General features: G+C 39.1%; 1 protein-coding gene across 1 annotated transcript; it reads right to left on the bottom strand.

Moving 5' to 3' along the window:
• Positions 1 to 1,274: 1,274 nt before the first annotated feature.
• On the bottom strand, positions 1,275 to 17,275 carry HPS3 (HPS3 biogenesis of lysosomal organelles complex 2 subunit 1; the record flags this gene model as incomplete). Its single annotated transcript, XM_080622971.1, has 17 exons — positions 17,032 to 17,275; positions 15,760 to 16,248; positions 14,318 to 14,504; positions 13,777 to 13,862; positions 12,405 to 12,597; positions 12,142 to 12,223; positions 11,235 to 11,389; positions 10,219 to 10,327; positions 9,827 to 10,008; positions 9,303 to 9,480; positions 8,418 to 8,648; positions 6,455 to 6,640; positions 5,103 to 5,291; positions 4,479 to 4,586; positions 3,901 to 4,107; positions 2,548 to 2,638; positions 1,275 to 1,402 (listed from the first exon to the last, which is right to left on the bottom strand). The coding sequence occupies exons 1-17, from the start codon at positions 17,252 to 17,254 to the stop codon at positions 1,275 to 1,277; spliced, it is 3,024 nt and encodes a 1,007-aa protein (XP_080479097.1). The 5' UTR covers positions 17,255 to 17,275.
• Between the last annotated feature and the right edge of the window lie 650 nt (positions 17,276 to 17,925).

Raw genomic sequence — 17,925 nt, forward strand, 5'->3', positions numbered from 1 at the left:
AAAGATTCCACTGAAACCAGCATAATCGTTACTAGTAAATCAGATCACTGACTTCGGCTGTATCAGTAATGCTACAGAGAAATTATACTATTTTTTTACCTTTTTTTTTTTAATATATTTGCATTGTAGATGATCTCTTCTGACTGTCTTCTACATTAAGTAACATTACAGCTTTTGTAAAAATGGATTTCACAGAGCAATGCTAGCTAATTAAGCCTTTAGATGGTTATGGAATCATGGAGTCGTCCTATTTGTGGTAGATTCTCAAAAAACCAAACTGCATTAGTAAGAAGGTCATAAACATAGTAACAGTTTATTATGACTGAATAACAGCTGAAGGAACGGAAGGATAGTTTCTGCCCAAAAGACAGACAAACATCCGTACATACATGCACAAGTACCTGCGAGGTTTAACAAAAAAACCCTAGAAGTAGTAAGAGTTTTCAGCTGCATCTCTGGCCTAGGGATACTTCAAATATTTTCCTACTGACTGAGTTCAACAGAAGAAAGAAAATAAAGAGCAAACACACAGTAGTCTGTTATCTTCCATGCCCTTGGAAACACTTCAGTTTCAATTTGATGCTTTGTCATTATGACCTTTTTTTGTGAACTGCTAAATGAAAACATTTTCATTGCAACACTTGCATGGGTATGTAATTAAGATGCCAGAACAGCTGACTGGGTTTACCAACTGGAATTCAAGGGAATGTCTATGTTGCAAAATGAAGTGGGGCCAAATTCCACTTGGAAGAATAAGGCACTTGCTTTTTACTCACACAGTTAGACCTCTGCCTGAATTTAAACTCCTCCTCTCTGGTCGGTGATCCAACTAAGTAACATAGAATTAAGTCTGACTCTCTGCTTTACTTTCAGTGAACATCGAATGTCCAACTGTAGTGTACAGTCTGTATTTTTTAGCTGCTTTGGCTTTAAGTTCACCCTCCTTGAGAGGACATGTGATCCTGCCTAACAGTTGAAAAGTTACGTTTTTACCAGTCCAACCGACTACCATTCAGTTCTACCTGGCAGTAATTCTGGTTTGTTGACCTTTGGTGGAGTGTTGGAGTGTACTAGTGTTAGCTTCAAAACAGTTGCTTTGCCTCAGACAATAGCTGTCACTCAGTAGTTCTCATAAGGTTTCAACTGAGAAATAATGAAAGGTGATTTATGTGAGGGGAGTCCTACAGTACCTTATATGTAGTTCTATTTGTTTCATTTACTTTTTTATTCTGGCACATTCTTTGTATTTGAGTGCATAGTAGGCTTCCGTTGTTCTAGGTCAGCACCTTCCTCTGGCTGCAGTGAAGAAGATGTGGCAGGAAAAATGCTGCAGTTCCATCCTCTGGCAGAAAGCTGAGGAAATCTCTTAGTTCCAGTTCCATTGCAACAACTGATAAAGTTTCTGCTCAGAGCACAGGAAAAAAATCTTGTTTAGGTATTTCTGGTTTAGTACAAAGAAATGAAAAAATATTAACAACATCATTACTAACTGAAGTCATCAAATTATCTAAATACTGCAACTAGAATGACATTTGAGACACACCAGTTTGGGAGCAAATACAACTGCAGGAAATCTCAAAAATAAACTGAAATGATGTCTTCGCTTGAAACTATACCTCTGTCTTGACTCAGCAGGTCTAAATGGGGCACTAATGCTTACAGAAGTCTGATCTAGTACTTCACACATTTTGTATCAAATGCAAAGGAAGCCCTGGAAATCTGTACTAGTACCCTAACTCAGCACTATCTGTAAAATGGGATGTTCTGCAAGCAGCCTCTCAGACCAGACCAAGCTGTTTTAACATTATCTTCTTAACTGATTACAGCACAGCAACCACATGAAAACAATGCTACCACTAGAAACTAGAATTTTATGACAGGGCATGGTGACCTGTGCTGCTGTTTTTCTGCTCTCTGGCATTACATTGATGTATTTTAAAAAAATATGTGCTTTATTCAATCTTTGTATTCTGTCAAAATAAACACACTGGCCCCTCAGCTATACATGGTATTATTAATGTCTTGTTAACATGTATCAGTAGGACTATATCAACTACCAGGGTTTGTTTCTTCACTTCTAGTAGTAACACATTGTCGGTTTTTTCACTCTGTGACCTGATCATCAATACACACTTAAGTGCCCACTGGAGTATCAACAGTAGCCTGTTAGCTGTCATTGCGTAGAACCATATAGTCACTTAGCCTAGGACAAAACCCCAACTAAACAATTACTATCCATTAGCTCTATTTAATAAGTTTTTAATGGTGTCTGTTCTTGACCTATATAGAAACAGTATGATTGCAACAAGTTAACTGTTTTCAAAACAAAATGAATGCTATGATTTTTATATTAGGCAACACACTGTACTTTGCAGAAAGCCGTGATAAGAACTAGAAAGCCTGCTGAGCTGTATTAGCTTTAATTATAGGAAAAGGTCCCTTTTTCCTTCCAAATTATCACATCAGTAGTCCTTAGCCTGAAGAGTATTTAGAATGTCAGATGACATACACAGGCTTCTGGAGTTGAGTTGCAGTCCACTGATTTACCTTGCAGTGATGAAATAAAAACAGGGCAGTCATTTCCAGTAAGTCTAGCTCTCTTGCAAAGTTCAGGAAGCAGCTTGTTCCACCATACAGCCTAATCCAGAAAAAACCCACAGCAAAAGTGTATATTAACAAAAATTACAATTAAGAGTATGAAAGACCTGCTAAACATACACTGAGCTAAGCTCAGATGTGTACAAAAACAGGTAGGTTATGATGAACTTGTTAGTTCACACACTGCTTTGACATGCAGTGGTTTTGGACACCTTGTATGTTTCAATTTTCAGTCCCAACTTTTTCTATTCAAAAACTTTTACACAGTGCCCCTTAGTGCCTCTATATATAAAAGGTTATAAGCTAAAACTACCACGTAATTGGCAAGACTAATGCAGTCAGAAAATCAAGGATCTTCCCTCCAAACAACTCCATGCAAAGTGGTGAATAGCATTACTATAAACACTGCTCTGTCTCCTAACCTAATCTGTCAGCTTCCAACAGCTGTAGTAGTGAATTATGAATTTTGTTGATAAGAATGGAGAGGGAAAGGAATTTCTTTCCTTTTTTAAATGTGGTTAACTATTTTCTTCCACCTGAATTCAGAGTCTGTACTACAGCATCACATTCAACTCTAACAAATGTGGAAATAATCAAAAAAACTATTTTCAGATCTGACTAAAAAGCACAGATCTGGTTTTGAAGAGGGGTCTATTCTAGTATGGGCATCTGGTAGATGATCACCTTTGGTAACTGGCCAACAAAACTGTGTACAGTTAATTGAGTAGCTGTGATGGGCAGTGGAGTGAACTCCTGCACTTGTAAATCAGATACAAAATAAAAACTGCGTAGAGGCCCAAGCGGAAAATGGGCCATAAAGAACAATCTACTAGTGCACCAGTACCGTTCTGAGTTATAGTATCAGAAGATGTCACTAGAACACAGAAAGAACATATTTAAGTGTTTTTATTTGAAGGACCATGTTCTTTTATCAGTTATCACTAAAACCTCACATTATACAACACTGTCAAACAATTCAGAACACTAGTGAGAAACTAGCTAGTTCTTCATTTACAATGGATAAAGAACATACTGCTCTCCCTTTTGAAGGCACTCTGCCATCTGAAAAGACTACACTTTACATCTACTCGTCACAGAAGAAACTGTGAAAAAATGAATACTATTAAAATCAGTGGGAACTGAGATATGGAATTTAAATGCCAAGCAAGAAGTTGAAAGCAAGTTTAGCAATTTAGTTTGTTTGAAGCTGGTCTATTTGATCCATCCAGAGTCCATCTGTATACAAAAATCAGAAAAAAACAAACCAAAAAATGCTGAACAACTTTAACAGAAGTAGCTCACCCGATTGTCATCTTTCAGCTCATGCTGAGCATATAATACAACTGCATCAGGACACCTTTTGAGAAGCTGGTCAATGGCTTCCTCATATTTGCCTAGGCGGGTACTGCAGAGAACGTGGACGGTGAGGCCAACATTGCCATCCTCTGTCAGAGGCTCCAAGACAGGCAGAGCTGAAGCTATGTTGATTGACTGACTACATAGAAGAGACTGCAGACAAGAAGAAAACGTACTGTTTGGATTTAAGACAAACTTTGCAAAAAAAATGCTTACTATAACCTTAGAACAGAAGCCCTTACTTATTAGAGTAATTCTGAAATAGCATTTCCTTTAATAAATGCTACTGCAAACCAAGAAAAAGCCAGTTTAGAGTGGACTGCAAATACAATTATTGTCAACATATCTCTTCAGTATTTTTTTCTGCTATCATTTTAATGGGCCTTTTAGTTTGGACAACCTGGGGTGGAAGAGAGGTAGGGGGAGGAGAAGGGGAGTCTGCTCAAAGAAGTTGTTTGTACATACATGAATATTTGCCTTGAATGGATCTAAACTGTAAACAGTAAGATTTAAAGGTTTCATACCTGTAATTTTGAGATATCTTCACCGTAATCTTTAGCAGATGGAGATCCCACTGACATTATGGAAGTCACCCACGGGAAAATCAACCCAAAATGATTACAGGAGTTTATCTACACAAGAAAAGTCAAGTTGCAATAAAAGAAGTATTTCTGTTAGTGACAGTTCCATCTGAAATGCACCACAAGTGAAGAAAATTTAGAATAACATCTACTCTTTCTACTGGTTCATATAGTTTAGTAACAAATAAACTGGAATCTTCTATTTAATTATGTTTTTCAGATTTCCCATTCAGAATCCTTTAAAATTAATCTTTCACACACTTTTTTCATTTAGTCAGCTTTGCAAAACTGCAAACACTCCACCTGACAAGCGGCCACCATTTCATTTTAACCCTTATTTGTATCCAGAGCTGAGGTTCCAGTTAGAAGTATATTTGAAATGTCCCCAAAGAGTAAAGTCCCCAGAGCCTGCAATACCTATCTGGTAACTGCGCACTAACTTATTTGCTTTCAGTCTTGTTTCTTTTAAGAGATAAACTGTCCAGAACTAAAATACTAAGGATAGTATTTGGATAGAATTTGGCGGTACAGTGTGGTCCTAAAACCTCCTCTGAGTGGTGTACTTACCAGATCCTCTGTTGTTTTCAGTGGCTTAGTCTCAGGAAGTTGCTTCTTCAATATTCTTGAAACATACTGAGAAGTAAGCCTCAGTAAAAGCTCCTGAAGTACTTCTTCCTGAGAGCACACTACAAGAAGAGCTTCCCAGAAATCTACCAAGAGCTGAGGAATAGTGCTTTCCCTGTTACCACACAACATCTAAGAATAAAACCATTTAGAAGACAGCAAGTTAGCACAGAGTATGGTAATTATTTAGTAGCAAAGTTAGAAGAGGCAGGAGGAACAGTTTTTCACTTTTACTAGAAGCAGAATTTTGGTTCCTTTTTTGTCTTAACATTCTGCATAATACAGTGCTAGGCAAAGTAAAAAGTTCATGGAATGATTTTAAGCTAATCAATTCTAAATGATAGATTTGTTTTATTTTCCAATATTTACTCCACTGTCAGAAATGCTAGCACACTGTCAGCAACTACTTACAGACTGCTAATTTGGAGAATTTTCTATATGCCAACAGCCAAGCAGGTGCCTTCAAAAGAAGACTCTAAAGGCCATGATAAGAGATTCTGTGTGGGTCAGCTGGTTGTAATGGTAGGATCCACAAGGGAGATGCTTTAATGTCTGGCATGACAATGAAAAGGATGATTACTTGGTTTCCAACTGGCTTTAAATAATAACACTCGTTCCAATTTGAGCTTCATGATTTGGTATTTTTGATACTGGTATTTCACAGTATAGATATAGAACTGATATAGAACTGCAGAATATGTACATGATTTTAATCCAAACAATGTTATTCATTGTAAATAAAAAAGGTTTGTCTATTCTCAGTCTAAATAAACTTCAATGATACCAGAAAACAATTTTATTTATCCTTCTTCTTATAAAATGCAGAGACTCCAATCTTGTTTCAGAAATTTATACAGAACACCAGAACATTCTATACCTTCATATTGAATTCTGAGTCTTCAGAATTATGTTTCAATCATAATGATTTCTTCAAAAGGAGCTTATGGAATGATTTATCTAAATTTTGTTAAATGTCACTAGCCTTAGGAAGCCAAATTACTAGGAAGTCTTTCAATGGCTTCAGGGTATTCTGACATCAGGGTATTCTGCATTCAAATGACAAGGTCAAAACAAAAAACTTCAATCATTTTTTTTTCCTTGATTTAACCAGTATTTCTTTCCAGAAGGTCCAGTTTCTGACTCTGTAGGCATCTATCAAGAGCTCATCTCCCAATCCTCATGTCCCTCTTTCTGAAGAAATGCTGAAAGGTGAGTGAAGGGGCAACCGAGGCTGCTTTGCTTACCCATATCGCCATTATGAGAAAAATAGAAGCAAAAAATTATCAGAGGCCAACCTTGAAAAAGGTATCTGCTTCCTCTAGTTCAATTTTACTGTTCTCATGTAAAGCCACAGTGGCAGCCACCAGCAAACCAGGTTGCGTCTCCTTCAGGTGAACAGCAAATTCAGTTGGCGTAACAATTCCTTCCTTCCACTGTCTCAAGAGCTTTGGTTGCCCGATGAAGCCACAACCCAGTACTGTCTACAAACATAGTCAGATAGAAATCATGTAAAGAATTCAGTCCACATGATTCAACTCAGCAAACTCAGTACTTCCTCAAGCAGTGAAGTTTAGATAGATGAAATGAAGGAAAGTCAGGATAAGGAAATAAATCCTTTCTACAATTTGTAGAATAGCTCTCCAGAGACTGATCTCCAAACCACCTGCCAGAGCAGTGACTTTGAGCAAGAGGCCTGTTACCTGAACACTGGAAGTAATATGCTGTTGAAATGTGGAGTTACTGTGCACATAAGACAGATCTCACTATGAAATCCAAGGCATTCAATACACACAGTGTTGTGCAAAATCACTGGCTGAAATGTCAACAGACTACTTTGCTACATTTCAGTAGACTGCTTTTGCTATCAATTTTTATTTTGAAAGTACCCCTGAGACAATGATCAAAACATGCAACAGTAAGTTGTTTCTGGGCATCTGAGTGCTTCTGAAGGTGAGCATGACAAGATACTACTTCCACTTAGAAATTCCAACTTATTACTATTTCCACTTAGAAAGACAGTAGGCAAATGATGCCTAAGTAGATTAAACGAACTATACAAGAAATATAAGGCAGACCTGGGAGGAAAAATCAGATTTCATCCTGCTATGCAAACTATCTTTCCTTTCTTTATCTTTCTGAAACTTATTTTTTTCTACTTTGCAACAAAATGCTTTTTAAAGGTGAGGTGCAACAGAACATTTTTTGATAGGTCAGCTTAAAAAGAAGGAAAAAAAAGCCCAACAAAAACCCAACACCCAATGCCAACCACCTTATTCTGTAAATCACATTCATGCAGTGGAATGTGTAAGTCTGCTCAAAACATGAAAATTTCACTGGATCACGCTGCAAAAGCAGGTGGTGCTGAATATCACTCATGAAACAGCACTCCAGAGCTCCCACCCTGCAATTCAAAAACTGCTAACTTCGAAAGCCCTCCTATCATCTACTAGCCCTCCTACCATCTACTGAAGCATGGTATCTAACTTTGGAACAGCTATCAGTTTATTTTAAGAGTGTTTACACCTCCAGTATCTCACTCTCAGAAGGATTCTGTATTTCAAGCTCTGTCACCTTTTAATATTCAACAGTCCTGACCAACCTTAACAAGAAGTAATTTACAGACTGGTCTCAGTCTAAAACCACATGTGAACATCTGTGACAGAGACTGCTTCACTAACATTTTTCCCCCACTGATGTGGAATTCTTTGATAGCAGTGAAGTAGGTTGTGATCTGATCTTAAGAAGGGTTAAGTGCTATGATTCCATGTAACATGGGAAACTGTATACAGAAACTTTAGTTTGTGTGCAACATGGACATTCTGCTTCAAATGCGATTTTATAAGGGCTGTTGGCATACTTTTTTTTCATGGGCATATCACATCCTAATTACAGGTGCAGGGGTGTAAAAATGCTACTATAGAACCCTGCCATAGTGCTGAAGAGCACTGGCTCTGCAGAGCTTGTGCTACACCCCAGAAAACAGCATTTAATTTAGCAAGAATTAACAGCTTCAAAACTTTCACTTATTTGGTAAGGCTTTGCAAAGACTACCCTACCTGCGGGGTACACAGTGCAGTCCCAGCATATGCCAGCCCTTGATTCTACTGTAATTAACTGCAAATATTCAGTGGAACCTATACAGTGTATTGGGAGGAAGAGTGACTGAAAGTTTCTTTACTGTAACATACAACTTAAAGCCAAATCTACTGATTTGGGCTTTGCAAAATGTGAATAGCTCATGCTTTCAGCATACTTTACCTCCTTACAGGAGCCCATCTCATGTTCATACATCATCAGGTCTCCCATTTTCAGAGCCATGAAGGCTTTAGTAAGCGTCAGGACCACTGATGGCATAATCTTTTCTACTTTCTGAAGGTACTTCACAGCTGTCACTGGACATACGTTTCTCATGCAGGGGCTGCAGAGGATATGAGGCAGCTGCACAGGGTCAGCAAGACAGAATATTTGGAGAACTTTATTTGCTGATTCCTGTAGAAATGAAAACCATTTGACAGTTTAGACCTTTCCAGATACACCTTCTGCTATGGCATATGAAAAGTACTGCAGTTTTATTTGTTGTTGCTTTGGAGAGGGGGAGTATTGTTGCATTTTTTTGTTTTGTTTAACAGACAAGTACAGCTTATATATAAAGTCACAGCGCCTTTCCTTCTTCTTTCCTCCTCACTGGTAAAAGTAAAGGATCTCTAACCAGCAGTGATTCAACCCATATTCTGGGGTGATAGGAGAACATCCACCACCACAGTGAGTTGGTTTAACCAACCTGTATGGTTTGGCAACATTTACAGAAAAAGTTTGTTTTGTTACAGAAATAGGAGATGAAAGAAATTTGAGGCAAAACTTTCCTAAACTGAAGTATCTCTGTGTGCTAGTGGGAACCAGATCATTAGCAACATGCATCATGATAGCCAAACTCATACTATGTTGCTTGAAAACAGCCCAAAGCAGCACAGGTGCTGCTTTCTGTTTTGACAATAAAAATTGGAGAATAAAAAATATGTGAAAAAGAACAATGGTAAATTAAATAAGCAGCTCAGCAGTTTCAAGGGCATTTAAAATTTTATACACAGTTCTTAAAATCAGAACTAAATCAACAGATTAAGAAAAAACTCAACTTGTCCCTACCTTACTTAATTCTTCATTTAAGTCTTCATTAAGAGAGTGAGTTAAGTAAAATATAAATCCTCTCTCATACGTCTGTATTTCATCACCTTCTGAAACTAGTCTCTTTAAAACTTCAGTCATAGATAAACCTGACATTCTGTAGTATGGCAAAGCAAGGTGGTAATCCTTTGTGTCAAACCTAAAGGCAATAGAGAAGGGAAAAAAAACCAAACCAAAACAACTAAAGGAAATACTTTTGTCATCACTGTAAAAACTAAAATGATACATCAAACAAGGCTGCAGACCCACCAGTATCTGCAAATACACAGCTCATATACATAGCTCAATGTAATGTATTCTGTGTTCAATGACAATAAAGACAATAAGATACTGAAGAGATTACTAGATGAAGTTGTTCTCATAGAACGTAAAGATTTATATATGCAATACTAGTGTAAAATGATAAAGAATTATGGATTTTAGTTTTAAGGTTATATTACTGGAAACAAAAGCTCACCTATATCACTTTGTCATCTAGAACATACCTGCTGTAGCAGTCTCCTAAGAAGGCACAACTTTCTCTGAATGCTCTTAGAATTTCTTCTTTCTCATCTGATTTAAAGAAATGAGGGTCCATTATAGCTGCTCTGACCAGTAAGTGAGCCTCACTTAGCAGATGGATGCAACTCTCAGTTTTTACATTTTCATAAGTTCTACTATAATCTACCTAGAACAGACACAGGATATACTTAGGCTGCTGGCAAAAATTAAGAATACACAGGAACAGCGTTAATGAGGGCAGCAGCCATTTGAAATAGGATTAGGGGCTGTTCATGAGAAATACATTACTTTATATTCAGCAATGACATGCACCAGAGGTTAATTAACAGTACTTAATTTTAGTCACCAAACAACAAAAGCAGGAGATGGGCAATACCATTTCTCTGTAAAGCTGAATGGTTGAAACAGTGTTTATAATATATAAATTCCATCCAGGCTCTGACTCAGAATTTGTTCGTGATTTGATGCTGTCAGCCTTTCTGGAACTAGAGAGAAGGAGAAAAGTTGAGATTTCAGTCTCCAAATAAACACTATGCAGCCAAAAATCATCACAAACTTCATAATTTAGATGCAAACATACTGGCTAGGTCTGTAGTGCCTATCTTTCTCAAACACCAACTATAATCTTTTAAACAACACAACTGGCAGAAGAAACTCTATTTTATACACAGAAAATAACAGTATTTTGAATCACCATTCTCCTTGGCTTATCCTCATCATCTCCTGAATAATGTCTGTTCTAGGCTTTAAGAAATACTGACTCAAGTAACTCTTCCATCAAGTATAGCTGTCCCAATTTTGTTAATGAACTGACTTTAATAAATGTGATTTCTGAATAGCTGTTTTATGAAAGGCCCTCAAAAAAGAACGGGAATAGAAGTTCTCACAGAGATGCCTCTAGCTACATGCATGCTTTAAGAATATCTTAGGCCAAAATCTGATCCTTCTTTTGTCATGGATTACTATAGTGGCATTCATAGCTTTTCTTGGAAATAACCCTTAGCCAAATGTAAGATATTTTCATCTTGTGTTACAACACATTTTGTGAGCCTGTAGTTCCAGTACTCCTACGTATTTTTGTTTCCTCAAAATAAGTATTTCTTCTACTCAGTAGCAGATGAATTTTTAGGAATGTTATTTTAACATTCCTTATAAAACTTAAGTTTTTTACAAACTTGAGTGACTTACTTTGTTAATTTCAAGCATCTGTGACCCTTATTTCTTCTAATTCAGTTAATACAGTAGAATTGAAAAATATAAATGCTTGGTTTCTGTTCTCATGCACTAACTAGAAATTATCTCCACTTTTTCAAAAGGAACCTCTCTTCAACACCCACAAACTGAGCACTGTACACAGAGCTACAAATAGCCATCTCCCCAAAAGATCCTTACAGCATCTTTCTTGTAGGCTTTCTTCTTTCAGTAATATCTTCTGTGTCTGCCTTAGTCAAAAGAATTATATGATTTTTGAAATGACAGATAGCTCTTGGTCCTATAAAAAGCTGCATTCTTAATGTGCAGACATCCAGTGTGACAGGTGGACAAGCCTATAAAGGGAAGTGATTGTTTTGTAGTTTCAGTTAGCATGTACTTTGAGTCTTTAAATGAAAAGTAAAAAAAATATGAAGAGGTAACCTTTTTCCAGCAACACTAAAAACATTCACTGGCTTTACTATCTGTAAGTGCTTCACTTAAGAATAAAAATAATCACAAAACTATGACATAAATCATTTAATAATGGGTAAACAAAAAATCATTTCACTCTTCAAAGCAACTGCAGTTTTAGCTGTGTGTCTCAAAATAATAGACCCTGAGGGAGATGCTTTACATGGAAAAGTTAGTACAAAATAGTTTGAATTTGGCCAACTTGTAAAAAATTACCTGGCATGGTTATAAAAGTCTTGATTTCAGTTGCTAACTGGTAGCAGAGACTGTTCAGGTGTCTACACTCCTCTTACAAAAACTGTTTTTTCAAGGATACTTGAGAAACATCATCAGTTACAATATGGGAAAACTCTGTACCCTTCATTCAGATTTATACAGCAAAGCATAGAATTTAGTTTAAAAATATACATGACTTCACAGCTTTTGATGTTTTTGAAAACACAGCACTAATGGCATAGAATCTTAAACAGCAATTATGGATTGTGTCATTGAGACATTTGTAGACCACTAAAATATAATATGCCACAGACTGAAGTACTAATTTCTGATGGTATTTTATTGGTTCAGCTAATAGAAACTAACGGGATTTCAGAAGGAAACATAAGAAAACTAAGTGCCATACTACTGCCCCCACCTTCACGGTAGTATCAATATATGGATCCTCATCACGAGCTGCTGCTGCACTGCACCGCACTGTGAAGCACTGCAGGTTCTCACTAGAGGGAAAGATGAAACCACAACGATGAAGGAAAAAAAAAGAAGATTTGCTCAAATCAAGTAGCCAAGGCTATAGAGAATCAGATCTTTTTCCTTTGTAGAAATGGGCCTTGAATGGGCATGCAAAAAAGGCAGAATAGAAAAACAGTAATACTACCAGCAAAATCATACACCTTGTACCTTGTAATGACGTGCAGGAACTGTGGAGTGAGAACTGCCTGCTCTGACTTCTCTGAATATTGGTAAGTAGAAATCAGTTCTACTAACTTCCCAACAGAGTAGAGATATCCAACATGAGGTAAAGAGAAAAAGCAAAAGAGACTCAGCAGTTCTTTCTGGATCTCAGTTTCCTCATGGGCTGTCACAGAACTTCCTAGATATAACAATAAGAAAAGCATTTTATATACCTCATAAATCAAAACCTAGCAATTCCTTTGCAAGCCTGATACCTAAAAGATACTATCAAACCTGCCCAGGCTGTAGACTGGTTTCGTTAGTAGCTAGTGAAGAGAAAAAGCACTATATGAAGACCAGTGCACAGGCTGCAAATGTGTATGCCATGTTATCTCATTTGGAGGCATTTCTAACAAAAGTGTGACTGTACCACCAAGTGAAGACATTCTAGAGAGGTCACCACATCTGCGAGTCCTGTCAGATTCATCACAAATAAACATCCATGGATTGAATGATCAGTGTGATCTTAGACAACTACTTGTGAGCTGGGATGAATGGTCATCCAGAGCTGCAGCTCACCAAAATACGTGTCCTCACTTAAGGAAAAGAAAGACTGGAAATGGCATAATTTATTTATAAAGCCGCTTTGGCAGGTAAATGCTGTGTTCACATTCTACAGACTGTCTTGTCAAAGTCAGTAAATCACAAGAGAACATAAGTTAGCTGGAGTAATGGCAAGTAGCTCATTCTTTTGAGTCAACTGCAACTTAAATGAGACATCACTACTTATCAGACAGGCAAACAATCACAAACTGGGTGAGCAGTCAGTTACAACTGATAACATACAGCATTAAATTTTTCCACAGGTCTGTTGTGGCTTGAGCTACTGTGATTAGTGAACCCCTAAAATCTGCCTTCATCCCTTTAATTAAAACTTTAATTAAAGCCTGGAAGAAAGGTAAACTGTATCTTAATGATTATTAAAGTTTACTACTCTGATTTCCACTGTTGACTAATGAGGGGCAGCCTAGTATCTTCTAACACTGAGGATAATTTTGTTATGCAATTTAAAGAGTGACTGTTTTGTGATGTAAAATAACTCAGTGTTATAACTAGAGAAACTGATAAAAGCTGTTTTAGTCTCCCTCTTTTGGTGGGGCAAATTGGTATTTTAGTTCAAGGTTTATGCGGAACATGGAGAAACTAAAAATTTTTTGTTAATAAAAGCTCAGTTTAAATCATTGTCAAGGGAAGAAAGACTTAATTTAAAAACAAATCAAACAGAAATGGTCTACAGAACAGAATATACAAAGAAGCTCCTTCCATTCCCAGATCTCCTGTCACACAGGCCATAATGCATCCATGCATATCCATATACCTGTCTGGTATACAGGAAGCAGCTGAACAGAGTGCAGCTTTGTCTCTTCACAAAACCCAAAAGGCGACTGGTCAGGTGTAAAACATCTAGAGAAAAAAAATCCAAAAGACCACCACAGAACCTCTGTGAGAAACTATTATGAGCTACTCTGGACAAGTAGACAGCACTAGCTAAAAAGGCATAGCTGATGTTTTAATACTTAACAACATGCACTCGTACTACTGTCATTAGCATGGCAATGCCAAGAAGCTCACGGCACAGCTAGGGATAATATGCTTTAACAGTGGGTCAGCTCTGAAGTGGTTAGGCAGTTAGACTAGATTATTGTTGCAGATCCCGTCCAACTGAAATACTCCACTCTATTGAAAAATGGGCTTTTTTTGGTATCACATTATTTCCTCAGCACAAAAACCACTTCAACCTTGTAAAAACCCCAGATGTCAAAATGCCAGGATTTTAATTTCCACAAGATGTGAGCCACAGCTCATTTTGGTTTTGTGTACTGAATTAGCCTGTAAAGGGCAAAATACATCTGAAATACCTGAAAAGCAGATACCGCACTTGGAAGCGCTTTGTGTCTTCCGTAGGCAACTCTGTGTATTCCAGCGTGATGGGTATCTCACATAGCTTACTTGCTTCCCCAAACAGTTCCGCTGGCTTCTGACATATGATGAACTCATCTAATTCTAGCTGCAAAGTATGTGTTGAAGGGCCTTCATCTTTCACACCTTAACAGAGAAAACGATGCATTAACTGTTCAAGCCATTCCATTTAGCAGTAACAAAATTATATGACACAGTATCAATTAAATACTTCAATTACAGCTTCCTAACTAGCACTGGCTTCATCAAACCATGAGATTTTGAAAACACCTATGCTAGAAGATGAGAACAATCCTTTATTTAAGCCTCAACAATCTCAATACCCAAGAGTGAAGATTTCTGAAAGAACTGGTAAACTGTTCATTAGAAGGCAAGTCCAAGGCAACCTGTGCTGCAAATGGCTGCCTCAAACAATGTTGGCTGAAGAGGTTTTCAGAAGGAAAAGGCAGCTACGATAGAAAGTTGTGTTATCTTAAACTTACTTAAGTTCTGGAAAGCAAATCCTAACAGCACTCAGAGTAATTTGAACTTTTCTTCTTAGTTTTTAGGAATAAAACCAGTTAGGTGCAGGATGCCACTATCTCAGTTAAGATCCATCTTCACTCAATTATGAACATTCCAGTTTATGCTTTCCCTTTTTTTTTTTTTTTTTTGGTACAGTGTCCAATTCAAAAATACCATTCTTTTCTTTTTTAAGTTTCTTCAATTATAAAGGAAGGATTTTCCTAAGGTTTGTTGGTATTCTGCTGATATTTACGGAAACATAGGAACTGATTGCATATGGATTGATTTTTTGCAATACACAGGAATGAAACCTATTTGAGTGAATCTATTTCTAGGATTCTAAGGCAAGCCCCTGAATAACACAAAGGACTGAAAAAAGAGAATTTGCTGACACCTTGTTTATGCAGGTTCTGAGTCTTGTTAATAACAGTTACAAGAGTGCATATGCACTGCCACTGCCACATACACATGGTTGACTTCAAGGTTCATTACATGCTTCCTCCATTTGGCCTCCCACTTGCCCCTTAGAAGAGACACAGTTATCTGGGCAGTGACACTAACAGAATAATTTTTCTGAACATAGCACACTGAACTACTACCGCCTTGGCCCATGGCAGAACCCAAAACAGGGTCCTAATTCTATCTCTGTAGAGAGTGCACTATCCTGAAAGCGCCTGCAGAATTATGGCATATTTTAAGAGTTACCTCCAACAGCAGGTGGTATAACTCTCCATGTACTAGAATATCCAGCTGACAGTACTAACATGATTTGGAAATATTTTCTGAAAAGTCAATTCTCTACTTTGAGAATAACACAAAACAGAAGATTCTTGGAAATAAAAAAAAAATAAAATAAATAAAATTTTTTTGTACTTACCTCCATCCACAGGCTTTTCTAGTGTACTAATGCTATGTGCACATTGCTCTGTCCTGTCTGCACTTTGCTGTTCCAGTTTCAGGATCAGAACATCCAGCTCTGTTGTTATGGCTATATGTCTGGCACAAAATGCAATTTCAGCAGGAATGAAGTTATCAATGTGTAAAATTAAGGAGCGTTCAAAGTCTAACACAGTCAAATTCTGGTTTATAAAGAGGTATTTCAAACAGAACATGACTAGTTTATTTTTGCAGCCCACAAGAAGATCTCCATTTAGAGGACAGCATGAAATGCAGAGTGGAGGATCTGAAAGTGGCATTTCCACAATTGACATCTGTTCTTTTAAGGTTTCACTGTATGACTCTTCCATCTTGTGACCAACCATCCGAACACAAACACGAGAACTCCCTGCAGACATGCATCTCCAGTTCAGGTATGCTCTCAGGAAAGTTGCTTTGCTTTTTTCTTCAATTGTCACCAGATAGTCTCCTTAAAAGAAAGCAGTGACACTGATATATTATTACGGAATAGGTACAGGTTTTGAGCTCTTTACCTGCTATAGTACATTGCAAAGAACATCTTAAATTCTCAGCTCTTACATGAAATTCCAAAACCCATTTTCACCAGTTTTTCTTCAATGAAATCTGAAGTGCAAGTTTCTTTGTTGGGTGGAACACACTTCACGCATCATTAAAAACAAAAGGACTTCTAGGTCTAAGTCCAGACTAACTCCCAAGTGAATCCACTTTATGACCTATGATTGCAGTCAAGGTGTCTTCCCCCTCAGAATATTCACTATCAAGAAAATGTTTTGTTCTCTAAAGACCAGGGTAAGGCTTAGACTCACGAAGAGTTGTGGGATCGACTGCACTGACCGCCCCACCTGAAATAAATACAATAAAAAGGGCAAGAGGGCAGACTTCAACCGGGAAGAAGAAGCCGGCAAAAAACTCAGTGTGCTGGCTTTGCAATTCCCACTAGCCCGAAGACTTCCAGCCTGTTGTACAGCTCTCACACCAGTCAGTGCTTCTGCAAGCGCCAGCCCTGTGCCGCCCAGCCCGCAGCAGCCAGCTCTTTGCTGGGCCTTAATGCCCGCCATCCCCACCTCCTCCGGCCCGCCGTCGCCCCCCCCCAAGGCCCGGCTCGGGCCGGGCCAGGCCGTCACAGACCAAGCGCCTCCACCTGGCGGAGCCCGCAGGCCGCTCCCCGCTATGGAGAAGTCCGAGCCTACCCAGCGGAGCGCTTCCGGGCCCGGCGGCAAAGCACACTGACCTGTCTGGCTGTGCGCCATGCGCAGGACGGGGCCGAGCGTGGCGAAGGAGCCTAGGGGCTCGCAGCGACCCTGGTCGCACAAGGCGAACACCTCCATCCTGCAACTGGCCGCCGCGCTGGCCACGAACAGTACGTCGCGGCTGCAGCAGAAATGGGCCGGCTCTTGCTTGCAGGGCACTACTCGCTGCGACCCGAACGGGTGCAAGTTGTAAAGCTGCACCATGGTCCCTGACAACCTCCGCTCCCGCCGCGGACACAGCACCAGAGCACTCCCGGCGACAGGCGGCTGCGGCGCCCTTCGCTTCCGCACCGTATGACGGCGGAGCGGCGCGCGCAGCGACCGAAGCCTCCTCTCGGCCCGCGGCGAGAGCGGGTGATCGAGTGGGGAAGTGAACGTCTGCAGCGCCGGGACTGCATTCGCCGTCAGCCCACGGCTCGTCATGTGGGGGCTGCACACACGTTTCTGTGTAGCACTGGCGTAACTTCACATGAGCACGGTCGGGCATCCTCTAGGATCGCAGTGTCCGGAGCGGGAAGCGACCTGGTGAGGGGTGTGGTACGGCTGGAAGAGCTCGGTGCTGAGTGGTATGGACGGAGGAGGCTGTGCCTCACGTGTCGGGAAAGTGGCCTCTGGGGTCGTTCCGTCTTCTGAACCAAAACCAAACGTATTTTTGGTAAAGCGGTTCGTTCTTTTAGAACTCTGTAAACTAAACTCTGCATACACAGCATGCTCTACAGATGCGGGTTACAGGAACTTCGGAAAGTAATTCACTTCAGGGTATTTTTAGCATATGTAACCCCTTTTTCTCCCTCCTGGTTTTCTTGAAGAGGTAGGGAAGGGAAAAAAACAAAACTAAACCTCCAAAACCCCAGAACACTAGTTTCTTCTTCTCG

The sequence above is a fragment of the Psittacula echo genome (assembly GCF_963264785.1).
Source record: "Psittacula echo genome assembly, chromosome: 7".
In the NCBI taxonomy this organism is placed as follows: Eukaryota; Metazoa; Chordata; class Aves; order Psittaciformes; family Psittacidae; genus Psittacula; species Psittacula echo.